Source organism: Ursus americanus, chromosome 6, assembly GCF_024610735.1.
Source record: "Ursus americanus isolate L20-20 chromosome 6, mUrsAme1.1.p, whole genome shotgun sequence".
NCBI classification, from domain to species: Eukaryota; Metazoa; Chordata; class Mammalia; order Carnivora; family Ursidae; genus Ursus; species Ursus americanus.
In genome coordinates this window covers 6501428-6516778 of record NC_142132.1, presented here as the reverse complement: position 1 = coordinate 6516778, position 15351 = coordinate 6501428, and the positions used below count along the sequence as shown (strand labels likewise).

Genomic DNA, 15351 nt, shown 5'->3' with positions numbered 1-15351 from the left:
TGCAATGAGGGAGGCAGGAAATAGTCGCTGCTAATTTATACACCTTGGCGTGATTTAGGCATTTAGAAATATCCTTTTAAATTGTTTCACTGCCAAATGTATTGGAAAAAAAGTAAATTATTTCCCCTAAAACTATACATAAGTAAGTAACTGCTGTGAAATGCTCAAAAAAGCAAGGCATTTTAGATAGTATTTTTCTATTTCTCAAATACGACTTGTTTTTTAGAGCCTCGTGTAAAAAAGTTGTCAGTTTAATTCTTATACTTTTTAAATATATATTTCTAAAATTTCTGCTTTCTTAAAGAGCCCAACTAACAAACTACCCAATGGAAGAAGCCTCATTTCATTCATTAGATTTCACTAAAATTCTAAAAAAAAGATGACTTTCTGTGACCCTTCAAGTTTTAAGCCCTATTCCGTTTTCCAGTGCAGTAGCTCACTCATTCTCCTTCCTTCAGTTCATTTGCAGAAGGGTTTTGTAGGACAGATCTGCCTGGAAAAATGGCATCACAGGTGAGCTGCCTGAAAGTTATTCCTGAGCTGTGGGGAGGCCCCAGGAAGCAGAGCAGAGACCTCCATGCAAGCAGGTGTCCAGTTATGTTCTCCTGTGTACGTGTCCCACAGAGGTGGCTTCCTGGGGCAGAGGTCTACCAAGCAGAGAGTGTAACTGTGGATCGTAATGAATGAAAACTTACCGATTGGGACAATCAGAACAAACTTATAATTCTGACCACACCATCATCATATGTGAGAACAGCCTGTTAGAAATTACAGGGGGAGCAGGAACATGGGCTGTGCGTCCCTGCCAGTGGCCGCTGCTAGGCCCCCCAGGATGCCCCCCGTTCCTCCCGGATGACCCCCCTCAAGCAGGCTGTCCACAGGCGCTGCTGGAGTTGGAGAAGAAGACGGATCCCAGCAGCCCGCTCGTGAGCAATTATTTTTCAAAATAAACCTTCAAATTGCACTGAAACGTTTCTCTTACTCTCTCAGAATACTGCTTAAAAGGTAATCTGGGCCACTGATTTTTTATTTGCTTCTACTTGCTAAACCTTCTTGGTTATATGTGGGTTCTAAGCTTGAGGTTTGTTCCAAATGGAGAAAGAAAAAAGCATAAAAGAAGTCTTCAAAAGGAAACAAGCAGAGCTAAACAGAAATCCACGCTCTACGTGGTTTAGACCCTGCAGGCTCAGCCGGCACAGGGCTTTGAGGCCATAACCTTCAGAATTTGAAAAAAAAATGCTCAATGTATGTATCTGCTTCCAACCGTTTACACTTCCTTCTTACCCAGTGGGTACAGTGCACTGACCTACGTGGGGCCTTCCCAGGATCCCCTGCAAAGCCATGGAAAGCACAAGACACACTGAAGGGGGGTCCCCAACCTCCCAAATGAAAGGCGCACAACTGCACAGAGCATTTCCCAGAAAACCTTCAAACCGACAGTGCCTTTTTGGGACAGTTTAGAGGGGCACTGTAATTGGGCCCTTGGGACCATAAATCTCAACTTCGTTCTCTACTTAACATATTTCACTTTTCCAAGTTAAAAGACAGTTAAGTAATGAGGAACTAGACACACTGAGGGCTCAAAGTCTCGATTACGTGTCAAGACGCGGGGCAGCATGGGGCCGTGGGGATCAATCCAGAGCCGGTGAGGGGCTAGGCCAGCGCTGACAGCACGCGTGAGGGACCCTAATGCTCGCCAACCCAAAATGGAGAGTATTTCTACGATTATAAATGTAGCTCTTAAAATAAAAAATGACAAGCAGTACATTTCTGTTCACGTACTTGACTGCTTGCATTCCTAGGACATTTAACTGCCATGGCAGATTTTAAAGTTTTATATAGAAATTAAGAAAGCTTCAAATAGTACGGGAGGAAATGAGCAACAGTGGTTCATGTGGCTTTCAGAGCAAGGCGGATTTTTCAGAGACAAACTGCAAGATCACAGGAAAGGAGTATTTTTTTTTTTTTTTTTTTTTTTAGAGAGAGAGTGCACGCAGGGGTGGGGGGCGGAAAGAGGGAGAGGGAGAACTTTAAGCCGACTCCATACTCCGCACACAGCCTGATATCCCACGACCCTGAGATCATGATCTGAGCCGAAACCAGGAGCCAGATGCTTCACAGACTGAGCCACCCAGGCGCCCCAGGAGAGGAATATCTGAATGGTGACGCCGATGTCCGCCGTAAAGAAGAAAAGAGGAATGTCCGGCAGGAGATGAAGCGTGTCCGGTTAGTTAGGCGAGAGGCGGGGAGAAGCAACGCCAGCTGCGGTGCAGAGCTGAACTGGGAGGGAAAGCTGGTCCGGCAGAGCTGTGCTGAGGCCAGCACGATGCCGCCGACCCAGGCCTCTGCCGTGAGCCTGCGGACACCAGGGAGCCTCCCTCAGAGATCCCAGGACGGGATCAGACCTGCAGCCCCCCATCACGGCACACCCTCCGAGGTTGGAATCGCAGAATCCGGCCTGCAGCCTGCGTCACACGGTCACTTGCTGGGTTTTCAGGCTCTACGCTACACTTTCGGCACAGGAAACGTCTTTCTGGTCCCACTTCATAAAAGAGTATATGCCTTTGTAAGCCCTGGGGTTTTCCAGTTTCTACTACCGGCCCGGGTAAAAACGCATCTCCTAAGGTCTGACATTTCAAAAGTCACCACGTCATTAATTATAGCTTATATTAAACTTATAAGAATCAAATACCTTTCTTAAGACCATCCACTATCCCCAATTCTGTCATGAACGTTATTTTTCAAAAATCCATTTTGCGGGGCACCTGGTTGGCTCAGTTAAGCGCCAACTCTTGATTTCAGCTCAGGTCATAGGATGCAGCCCTGTGGCAGGATCTGCATTCAGCATGGAGTCTGCTTGTCTCTCTCCCTCTGCTCCTCCCCCTGCTCTCTAAAATAAAATCTTTAAAAAAATCCATTTGGAAATTTTTGCTTACTCTGACTTGAAGGAGGACTATTCATTCAATCAGTCTTAATTATACCTTTCTGCCCGCCCGCCCCAAAACTTCTGTCTTCTTTTTCTCCTGGTGATTGACTGCTAATTCTGCCATTCTTCCCTTCCTAAGGCTTCTCTGGGTTACACTGAGAACCTCTAATTATCTTCATCAATCCTTCTCCTGGCTGCCTAATCATTTTATTACTTTCCTCAGGACTTTCTAGAGTATCTTGAATCATGCAGGATTAGGAAATGATAATAGATCAGTGTAATAGGCAGATCTCCTATTGAAGAAACCATATAGTCTATATATGAAAAACAGATAAATATGCTACAGTTACCATATATTTGAGATTCTAAATTACTTTCTTTATGGAAGCAGGTAAAATCTGCCTAAGGTTCCTGAAGCTAGGAGGGTCAGTCATCCTTTATGTTCTGAACGTAAAACAGAATAAATACTTCTGTAAGTATTTCTGAAAACATGTGAAATTTAAGACTCTGATGAGGGCCGATACTTTGTTCAGCTGGTGGCTCAGCCAATATCAAACCATTTCCTTTTTGGTTTCTGCTTAATCCCTGGAATCACTACATATTTGGGTCATGGTCTACTAGAAACCAGTACTTTTACTAAGATGATGGGTAGGAAAAAAAAAAAAAGACCAGAAAATTAGTCTGTAAGAAGAAAGATATAGTTCTTGAGATTCTGGAAGCTTCTAGATTCGGCCAACAGAGTACTAGAGGGGAAATAGGGCCACTGAATAGATGCAATTAAAAACAAAAACAAAATCCAATGCAACCCTGAATGGCACCTTGACCATGTAAAAGCACTAACAGATGTTCAGTTCTACATTTCTAATTGTTCTTTTGAAAACGTATTTTTCTGAATCCAAGTCAGATTTTTCTCATTCGTGTTTTTTAAAAAAGATGTTATTTATTTGAGAGAGAGCAAGAGAGAGAGAGAACGAGCAAGGCAGAGGGAGAAGCAGACTCCCGCTCAGCGGGGAGGCTGACGTGGGTGGGACTCGATCCCAGGACCCCGGGATCATGACCCCAGCCGAAGGCAGATGCCCAACCGTCTCCCTCATTCATCTTTTAAGAAAAGGAGCCCCTGTGTAGGGAGAAAGCCTTCTGGGTACGCTAGAAATTTTCTCTTTCTGCCTCACTCCACTGACTATTGTAGGAACATCGGTGGGAACTTTTTTTTTCCTTCGCCCTCTGTCAGGTGCTTAGGGGACGGTCCTCCTCTGCGGCAAACGCTCCTGGTCGTGCGGGAGGCAGCCGAGAGTGTGACGGGAGTCCGTGCGCACCTTCCCTCTGCGACCACCCGAGCAGGCGGGCGCAGCAGCGGCGGGGCATCCGGGGCGGCCCGGGGACTCAGCCCGAGGGCACCGGGGCGACCTCTGCGGCGGGCCCGAGCGCCTCCCCTGCCCTCCGCCCGGGGCGCGTCTTGTTGACCCTGCTGGCCCGGCTTCCCGAGCACTCCACAGAAGGGCCGTGCTGGAACCAGATGTTTAAACAGTGAGTCAGCAAACGGACACCTGCGTGTTAATTATTAAAAGTTCCCCCCGAGGAACCCGATGACTCTGCTGGGCCAGATTCTTACTTACTTACTTGTTCACAGGCCAGAAAGACTACAATGTCCCCCTTCTCACCGGACTGGTGGATTTCAAAGATGAGGCGTAGGACAGACTCCAAGGGCTCCGTCTGAGCCCCGCTCAGGTGCACGACCTCCACCGGGTGCTGCTTTTTCACTTCTATGAGAGGCACGTTGCCGTAATAAGAGCTAAGCTTGCTGATCAGGTGCGGGGAGGAGTTAATTATGAGCTTCAGTTCCGGTCGTGCCAGTAAAACATCCTTCAGAAGCCCCAGTAACACGTCGGTGGCCATGCTTCTCTCATGGACGTCATCCAAGATGATGACCCCATAGCTGCCCAGGAAAGGGCTGGACATCATCTCTCTCTGCAGCATGTCATCCGTGCAGTACCTACGAAGAAGCCACAGGAAAGTCAGAGGCCCTTAGGAAAAGCCAGAGACTCCAAAGACCACCACAAACGCTTCGGCTACACCCGCTCTCTAACTGAGGAGTTAGCGTGACACCATCACACGCTACTACCGACTCGGGTCTAAAAACAAATCGTTCAAATCTATGCTACTTCCTTCACGTTAGAAATTGCACCTATTCCCTTCTCAGCAAAAACTCCTCTACGCACTGATCTTATAGGGAGGAATGTTCTCTGCCAGGAGGAGGCGGTGTGTTATGGAAATACATCAAGGCTTCATTAGAAAGAGGAAGATGGTGACTTATTTAAAACTCTGCTAGACTCGGCAAGGCCTGGGGCTTCCAGATGATTGTGTAACGCTAAGGGAATACTAAGGCTCAATCCTAAAACTACACGAAGCTTCAGTTTTCTCCATAACACAGAGATCTACTTCCTACCTTTGTGTTAATAAGATCATGTGTACAGTGCTTTAAAAAGTGCTGCTCCTGATAACTATAAAAAAAAAAAAATACAGATTGTTAAGGTTTCAGGAAATGTAGTTTATATTTCAAATTCCTAAAACAGAATTTCTGAAAGCTAAAAATAAAATATAGGATAGTTTTATTAATATTTTCCAAAATTAAATGTACTGAATTTGACCTTGAATGAAAATATGAGTAATTCTTTTAAAATCTATGTTCTAGGGGGTCCATATTTGCAATTTATGTATCACTTCTACAAGTCTGGACACCTGGTTCAGAAAGACTATTTTAGCTATATAGTATTTAGATATTCACGGTTTCAAAAAAAGCCACGAAAAAGCTTATAGAAGAACTAAAAGTTGTTAAATACAACATCCTAAAAAATGGTACTAGACATAAAGATTGTATTTACTAAGGGTCTATTATGTGCCTGATAAATTAGATACTAACAGGTTACAAAGAAAATGAAAAAGACAATAGCAAGTATAGAACTCTGCCCTCCAAGTCAACAGGTCACTTTAAAGCCTCTCGTTTAAATAGCTATTCAATCTGAGCTTTTTAAAAAGTATGGTTAGCACAGATCTCTAGAAACAGAATCTGGTTCCGATTTATCTTTATAATGAAAATTTAGTTAACATGTACAAGGCGCTCACACGTGTCAGTCCCACGGATTGGCTCGTTTTGTCCTCACAGCAACCCTGTGAGCAGGCAGAGTAAGCACCCCATCTTACAGGTGACGAAGCCTGAGCCCGGAGAGGTCGGGTGGCTTATGCGGGGAGCAGGGGAGCAAGTGGCGGGGACACTCCTCTTCAGAGCACAGACTACCAGGAGGGAGATGGGGGGCTGCTCTCTTTTATCACAGGGGGCTTTTCACTAGTTTGAGCCTCTTTGCTGTGACTCAAACTCTGTTAGCAACAAATCAGACTGCGATGGCCGGGCGATTTCAGGCTGGAGAAGAAAGAACAGTCTCCCAGCAACGAGAATAATGGCAAAGTGCAGATACAAAAGACAGTGTGAGGGCCAGACCCCCCCAGCCAAGGCAGCAGGAAGCAGAACCCGCTGGGGCCAAGGCAGGCCACCGAGTACATCGCCTCCAGAGGTGTCCCTGCGCCTCAGCAGCCCCACAGCGGAAAGCTGTTGTCCGAACTAAGAGAGAATGCTCCATGCAGATAAGAACTAAAAAACATGTCAACACAAATTGTAGCCCTTCCTTTGGCTGTCATAACTGAATGCTTGGGGTGGGGGTGGGGGGGTGACCGCCATAAAATAATCACATGGAACCCAAGGCCCAGCAAGAGATGTGTCTTTGACCTACTCTGAAAACATTGTTAGATTTGTCCACAATTACTTGCCTCTGTGGCTTTCTAAAAAAAAAAATTAAATATACACTCGATCCACATTAATTAACAATACCGTAATACTTCATTTTATAAGTGACTACATCCAAGAGTTCCTGCCAAAAGGTCTCCAAAGTCCAGATGGCATTACAGATATAAAAATACCTATATTAACTTTAGACTATAGTCAGAGCTGTCCCTCAATTTATCCCATGACCATTTGAAAGGCCACTTCAAAATGTAAAGGATAAAGAATGAGCCTGTCCAGCTTGAGGACAGGTTTTTACCTAGTTCTTCGGCCTCATTCATAGATCATTTGCATAATAGAGTTTATGCATATATACTAATCTGATGACTCAGGGACACCGTGGCTATAAAAGCAGAAGGTGACAGATCTTCAAGAAGTTCAAGTCCTCTCGCTGTTGATGAAAAGATTCCCTATGGTTTAACGCTAGCCTGAAAACCTGTGTCTTCCATTTTTTAAGATAAATATTTGCGGGAAAGCAGCTTAGTAGAAACCAAATGAGTCACATGGCCTTTCTGAATGGGAAAAACCTCCACAGACTTTTCCATGGGACGCTCTAGGCTCTCTAGCTGGCTAGGAGAGGGCACTATTTCTTCCTTCCACTAGCAAATTTGCTTTATGTTCTCTATGAAACAAGCTTGTGAGATGCTGGGGATATGAGGGCGCAAAAGCCAGCACCAGTGTACTACACCATACCATACCACACCACACCACCCTGTACCACACCGCACCGTACCACACCACACCGTACCACACCACACCGTACCACACCACCCACCATACCATACCACACCACACCATACCACCCCGTACCACACCACACCGTACCACACCACCCAGCATACCATACCACACCACACCATATCATACCACACCACCCCGTACCACACCACACTGTACCACACCACCCAGCATACCATACCATACCACACCGTACCATACCATACCACCCCGTACCACACCACACTGTACCACACCACCCAGCATACCATACCATACCACACCGTACCATACCATACCACCCCGTACCACACCACACCGTACCATACCATACCACCCCGTACCACACCACACCGTACCACACCACCCACCATACCATACCACACCGTACCATACCATACCACCCCGTACCACACCACACCGTACCACACCACCCACCATACCATACCACACCACCCCGTACCACACCACACTGTACCACACCACCCACCATACCATACCACACCACCCCGTACCACACCACACTGTACCACACCACCCACCATACCATACCACACCACCCTGTACCACACCACACTGTACCACACCACCCACCATACCATACCACACCACCCCGTACCACACCACACTGTACCACACCACCCAGCATACCATACCACACCACACACCATACCATACCACCCCGTACCACACCACACTGTACCACACCACCCAGCATACCATACCATACCACACCGTACCACACCACACTGTACCACACCACACACCATACCATACCACCCCATACCACACCACACTGTACCACACCACCCAGCATACCATACCACACCACCCAGCATACCATACCACACCACACCGTACCAGACCATACCATCCCATACCACACCACACTGTACCACACCACACCATACCCCACCCTATCATACCATACCATAGCACACACCATATCATACAATACCACACTACACCGTACCACACCGCGCTGTACCACACCACATCATACCATACCATACACCATACCATACAAGACCACACCACACCGTACCACACTGCACTGTAGCACACATCATACCATACCACACCACACTGGACCACATTGCACCATAACACACCACACCACACCATACCAGGCCACACCACACTGTACCATAACAGACCATACTACACCACACCACACCACACCAGGCCACACTGTACCATAACATACCACACCATAACATACCACACCACACCACACCAGGCCACACTATACCATATACCACACCACACACACCACACCACACCATATATACCACTCCTGTTACACTACAGCAGAGCTTCCCCAATGGTGTGTCACACAAAGGGGTTCTGGATGTGCAGACATACTGTTCCCAAGACACTTGTCTCCTCAGCCCTTGGAGTGGGCAGGCAGTGCCTGGGGCAGCTGAAGCCCTTGGGATGGCCAAGCAGCTCTGACCACGTCCTCGAGGTGCTGCTGGATAGGCCCGCTCTCTATGTGGGCTACGATATAAAACTTCTTGAGAAACACTGGCCCGGAGCACTGCTGGCGATAATTTTTCCCATTATCTTTTTTCTTTCCTCTGTTCCTCTGTGTGTTAAGCTCTCGGAACCCTCTGTGTAAAGGAAATCTCACAGCGAAGGTAAAAACAGAGATAAAAAGATGCCCTTTTCCCTCACCTTGTGGTAGCTACTAAAAAGGATCCTTGGAACCTGTAAGACTCTGCAAAGTAGACTTAGACAAACACTGATGGAACCTGCCACGTGGAGGCTGGTACCAAGTTCCACAGAGGTCCGGCAGTGTTTTCCATCGCACAGTACAGGAGGGTGAGGGGAGCCTCCCTGGAGTCGTGACCCCCGCCCGGGGTCTTGCATGCCTAGAAGGAATCAGCCACACCCAGAGGAGGCATCGGCATTCCAGGCAGAGGGCACGGGGGCACGAGAGAACCACACACACGTGTCAACCTGGCTGCCGCACAGGTAACTTGGATGGACCCATCATGAGGAGCTCGAGAAGCACAAGCTTGATGGCCTTGGGTCCCACCTAACAAGTCGTACCTTTTCCCTGAGGATTACGGGGAGCTGGGGAAGACGTTTAGACAAGAAATCCCCGATGATGCCAGGGTAGGAAAACCACCAGCGCATGTCTGGCGGGTGACGGGCCGACCAGTTCCAGACGTGTAAAAGGTAGATTACGAGAACACGCTCCTCTCGGATCGTAGAACACAAGCCGAGTGCCATCGGGCCCTGCAGACCCAACCCCCCAGACCAACCTCAGGATGGTTTCGCTGGTGCAGCAGTTCTCAAAGGGGATCACGTAGCCAACTTCGTGGCCAATGTTCACATCCATCTCGTCTGCCACGCGGAGGGCGAGCTGCACCGCCGTGGGCTTGTGGACCTGCGTGCACACCACGCCGCCGTGCTGGTAGTGGATGGAGAGGCAATACTCGGCACACCACTGAGGAACCTTTCACAGGGAGAAATGAGACAGGATCAGCTTCCTCTGGGAGAACCACCAAGAAAACAAGGGTTCATCTTATAAATAATTCTTTCTTCCACCAGCTCTGAACGATCTGTGTTCTGCATAGACTCATTCCTATTAAAAGCTTAGAACAAACAGGGGTCAGCAGGAACTGTGAAAGTTTGACTTCCTCCAGATGAAAAAAAAATGCAGATTAAAAATAAAAGCAAAATAAAAAAAATACTTTTTAACCTCAGCTGTGTTTCTGAAAAGACTTACGTATTTACAGGCTGCTATTTTCTTCCTGGTTACAAGAGAGCTCCATCAAAAATATGGCTTCCGTTACACTATATGTTAACTACGTTGAATTTAAATAAAATCTAAAAAAAATATGGCTTCTAGTATCAACGACTGTATTTTAAAGAATGTAAATATTAAATAGCCTGTCGATGAAAAATTGGGACTCCAAATTAAAGCACGCACATTTAAACCTAAATGAGCGTAACAAAATAACTGGATAAGCCTACTCAACATTTCCCTGGTAATAGAAGCTAAAATACACCGGCATTTATCATCTAAATACAATGTTAAATAAGCCCAGTGAGCTAGTCAACCAATCCATCCAGATTTGGAAAGAGTCGATTCCAAGGCTGCTGTTGAGTCATTTATATTAAAAATCCTTTTACTGAAAATGTATTATAGAGCAATCGGCTTTATCGAGTTCATCTGCGCCAGAATGAGTATAGTGGAAAGTACTTGTTCCATCTCTATGCTATAACCGTAGGTACTGTCAGTAAATCATGCTTTGCTACGTGTGTGGCTTTAAAATAAATCATTCCAAGAGGTTTTTAAATAGATCTAAGGTACTTAAAGGTTTTAACATGTTTAATTATTTTGAGATTTGCTATTTAGTAGACCCATCATAGAACTCTTAGATTTTAATCCTCACTATAGTTTGAAAAATAAACATAACAACTCCAAAATGAACTGCTATAGAATGCTAATCCCTAATAATTAACAGTGCAAATGTAGTTCCCTCACTTTCAGATAGGTGTCAGCCTTGTCAACAGGTTGAAAACTAATCAATAATTAATTTATTCAGCACCCACTTTGTTCTCTGAAAGATGAAGGTTTCAGGTACTGCACCCAGGAAATGTGGAATCCGGGCACAGCAGGAAACGACAAGGCACTCCAGGGACCAAAGTCCAGACTTCCAGGCCTGGCTTGCTACAAGTTCGTTTATTTGGTTGGTTGGTTTGTTTAGTAATCTCTTCACCCAACACGGGGCTCGAACACACGACCCCGAGATCAAGAGCCGCATGCTCTTCTGACTGAGCCAGCCAGGCGCCCGACTAGTTTATTTGTAAATCACAGTTCCTCTAAGCTTCAGTTTCTTCTCCATAAAATGGGTTGAACAGAAGAGTTACCCTTCGAGTCTAAGCTCCTGAGACATTTGCTCCACAAGGCTTACTGCGACCCCCTAGGCAGGAGATCCCGTAGGGCCCTACCCAACGACCATGCATGGACCACCCTTCCTGCAGCTGCTGGTCTGTTCCGGGGGTCCACCTGCCCCACTATTGTATGAGCTCTGGGAGACCAGAGACCTATCTTGGCCACCAAATAATCTCAAGTAATTTTACTCAATAAATATTTGATGAATGAACAAATTCCTTTTACTTTCCAAAAATATCTTAAAAGCCTATGATTCTATACACTCTACCTTGAATTGCTTCCTTGTCGCCAGATCACCTAAGTGGGAATTGACATAAATTTTTTTTTCACATAAAATGTTCTGTCTCCCTCATTCCCTAGCAAGTCATTTTTTAATTCCTGCCAAACCCTTACTTTTTAACCTGATTCCCTTCAAATCAGGGTTCAGTCTCTAGGTGTCTAGCTGAGACTTTAAACATCATTATTCTGAAAACTGTTTTCAAACCGTTTGTTTGAGGGGCTCCTGGGTGGCTCAGTAGGCTAAGCATCTGCCTTCGGCTCAGGTTATGATGCCGGAGTCTCGGGATCAAGGCCCGCTTCAGGCTCCCTGCGCAGCGGGGAGTCTGGCTTCTCCAGCTGCCCCTCGCCCCGCTCAGGCTCGCGCTCTCTCTCTCTCAAATAAATTTAAAAAACTAAAAAAATAAAACCATTTGTTTGAATTTTTGTCTCCCTACTAGACTGGAGAGTCCTTAAGCTGGACGTGTGTGGTTCATATTCTCCCCAGTACTTAACAGGGGACCTGACACATAACCGGGATAATAAATATTTGGATGGATGGAAGCTTAAGGCTATCATAGTAATGATCAAAAGAAGGAAAGGGAAAGGCCTGGACACAACTTAGAAGTAATAAAACCGAGGGACATGAACTGCAAAGGAGCGTCAGCAGTACTCACTAGCACAGCATGCTTAAGAAACAAATATACTATGCTTTCTAACTAAAAACAGTAGGGTCATGCTATCACCAACCATCAGGAAGAGAAAACTGGAAAGTAGAATAAAATGAATGAAGCTGAACAGCAGGAGGTGCTTCTGCGGGTGAGTGAGGAGCTGGGGGGGGGGGAGAGACGACCTTCGGGAGGGAGGAGAGTGTTGGGTCGGTGTTGTTAAGGGAGCACATCCAGGTGTGGCTAACCTGAGAGCAACGGTCAAACAGGCCAGGAGGAGGGAGGGGCCGGAGCTCGAGGCAGGCATAGGAGTCACACGATTTCAGAGCTGGAGGAAATCTCTCGAAGGCATGTCGGCCACACACTCATTTTACAGACGAGCAAAGTCTGAGAAGGGTGCCTTGCCCGAGTCCTACTGCAGTGAGCAGCCCAGCCAGAACTGGCCTAAATCCTCCCACTCCTCGTCTAGTGTCATTTCCACCACATGGCAGGTGTTTCCAAGCCTCTTTATACAAAGGTGGCAACGGGAGCCGTGAGATTCTCAGCTGTTAACATTTCTAATCACTCTTCCCAGCCTAACGGCAGCGTCTGAACCCAATGATGACGGCCTGCACCGTTTTACACAGGTAGACTTGTTGCTGAAATTACGCCATCCAGTTTCCCTAGAACACCTGAATATATTTGGCATGGTTATTACTCTAAGATCCAGGACAGCTGCTTTCAAAGTCTGGAACGTTACCTGATTCAAACAATTACGGGCCACGTTCCCAAGCTACTGATGGGGATTTTGACTGCATTTTTCTTTCTATCCACTCCTATAAACGAATGCTGCAAGAATAGATTATTACAGTGCCTCTATAATGGTATAAACATCATATAGGTCTGGCAATGCAATAAATATAACAATCCAACAGTCTTCATTGTCCTTTTCTGCCCCCCTCCACAACTGAGCGAATTATTTCACCTACGAGGCAAAAAAATTAATTCAGAAGTAGGAACAGCTCTTCTAAATTATATCCGTTAAAATAACCAGTGAAAGACGGACCACGTGCATACTGTGCTTAACGTGCGGATGTTTGCTGACACAGCCAAACGACAAGTGGAGCCCAAGTCACGGCTAACTGCAGAGAGCGCACTCAAGCGTGGCTCTGGCTGCCCACGACCCCCAGCCCCTGCGGGGACAGGTACACACGGACGGCGGCGGTGAGTGACGCACACGCCAAGCGAAGGGAAACACGAACTCATCTGTCCTACTCGGTACAATTGCTCTGGCTTTAGGCACCCTCTGAATGCTCTAAGCCCGCTGAGGCCCACTGTCCAGTGCGATGCCTTAGCAAACTCAAAGTAGTGGCTGAAAAAAGTACGATTCAGCAACTGCTAGGAATGCGGACATTTCATCATTTCCAGGGACCCGGACTACAGCGTCACAGGGCACGCCTGCATTCTCTGTGCCAACAATGAACCCCGTGGCCTTCTGTGCCCTGATTCTGATTTGCCCCTGGGAGTGGCTTTTTCTTTGTCCCAATGCGCCTTAGCCTCTCACCACTGAGTGACCCGCCTGTTCGAGAGTTCATTCCGCCCTCCGTGGTTTCTCTGCGAAGATGGGCCCGCTCCCTCCAGCATCCAGAATGTATATAAGTTGGCACCACAAGAACCTGGAGAGCTTCAATACCTCCATCTTTCTCTCAATCATCTGGCTTTACTCTTCCCAGAGAGAAACACTGAGTTCTAGGCCACTTTGTGCCTTCACACTTCAGAACTTAGCAAGAGTTGTGCAATCTGGTGAACAAAACAGGAAACTGCTCTTTTAACACACACACAAAAATAAACCTATTTACACATTTATCTGGGAGTCTGGGCAACAGACAACCCCTAAATTTGTACGTTTGGTCTACCAGAAATCATGACTGCAAATATTTTCATTCTGAATTCACCTCACAATTGTTTCAAACTCCCTCAACCCATTTTTTCTTTTTTAAAAGATTTTATTTATTTATTTGAGAGAGCAAGAGAGAGAGAGAGCATGAGCGGGGTGCGGGGAGGGGTAGAGGGAGACAGACAAGCAGACTCCCTGCTGAGCAGGAAGCCCAACGCAGGGCTCGATCCCAGGACCCTGAGATCACGACCTGAGCCGAAGGCACCCGCTTCATTGACTGAGCCACCCAGGCGCCCCTCCCTCAACCCATTTTTTTTTTAAAGATTTTATTTATTTATTTGACAGAGATAGAGACAGTCAGCGAGAGAGGGAACACAAGCAGGGGGAGTGGGAGAGGAAGAAGCAGGCTCATAGCAGAGGAGCCTGATGTGGGGCTCGACCCCATAACGCCAGGATCACGCCCTGAGCCAAAGGCAGACGCTTAACCGCTGTACCACCCAGGCGCCCCTCTCAACCCATTTTTTAAATGCCATTTCCTGGACTATGGGATGTGCCAAATGTGTTAAAGCCTGAAGCATGCCTCCGCTCTGTCCCAAAGCGCAGCTCGGCTGCCTCTGGGTGTGCAAGGCAATCAGTGTTAGAGTGCACAGTGAGAACGTGCGTCCCGGGCTCTTATCTCCTGCCTGAAAGCAGATCACCAGGACTCTGGCCCATCTGCGGCATGCGAGTAGGTAAGATGAGTCCTCTGAGGAACCAGAATCTCATCTACATCAAGGCTTCATCGACTTAAATTAGTGGCTGGAGTTCACAAGTTGTACAAATTCAGATGAAGCAAAGGTGCTCCATTCTCCAGACAACAGGCCCGGAGGCCAGGGGCTCGGCCTGGGAGAGCTGGGGCCCAGGGTCCTCAGGAGGGCCTGATCTGGGACAGCAATAGGGGTCCGTGTGCGGGCCCACGGCTGCCACTGGGGCGAGAGGACAGCCATGTGAGTTACATCCGTGTCGAACTTCCAGTCCTTGCACCCACTGCCAGAGATGGTCTCGGCTCACTGAATGGATACGTGCACAAATGAAATGAGACAAAAAGTCATCTGTGAGACACAATGCTACTCCTGTTAATACATCCTAGTCCCAAAGGCCCCCGAGCCCTCGTTCTCCATCATT

General features: G+C 47.1%; 1 protein-coding gene across 2 annotated transcripts in view; it reads right to left on the bottom strand.

Moving 5' to 3' along the window:
* The window catches only part of DHX32 (DEAH-box helicase 32 (putative)), a 55112-nt gene that overhangs the window by 15841 nt on the left and 23920 nt on the right, over positions 1-15351 (bottom strand). For both annotated transcript variants that reach the window (XM_045809517.2, XM_045809516.2), the window contains exons 3-4: positions 9749-9942; positions 4547-4919 (exon numbers count right to left, since the gene is read on the bottom strand). In XM_045809517.2, coding sequence (XP_045665473.1) covers positions 4547-4919; positions 9749-9942 — 567 coding nt within the window. The remainder of the gene's footprint in view (positions 1-4546; positions 4920-9748; positions 9943-15351) is intronic.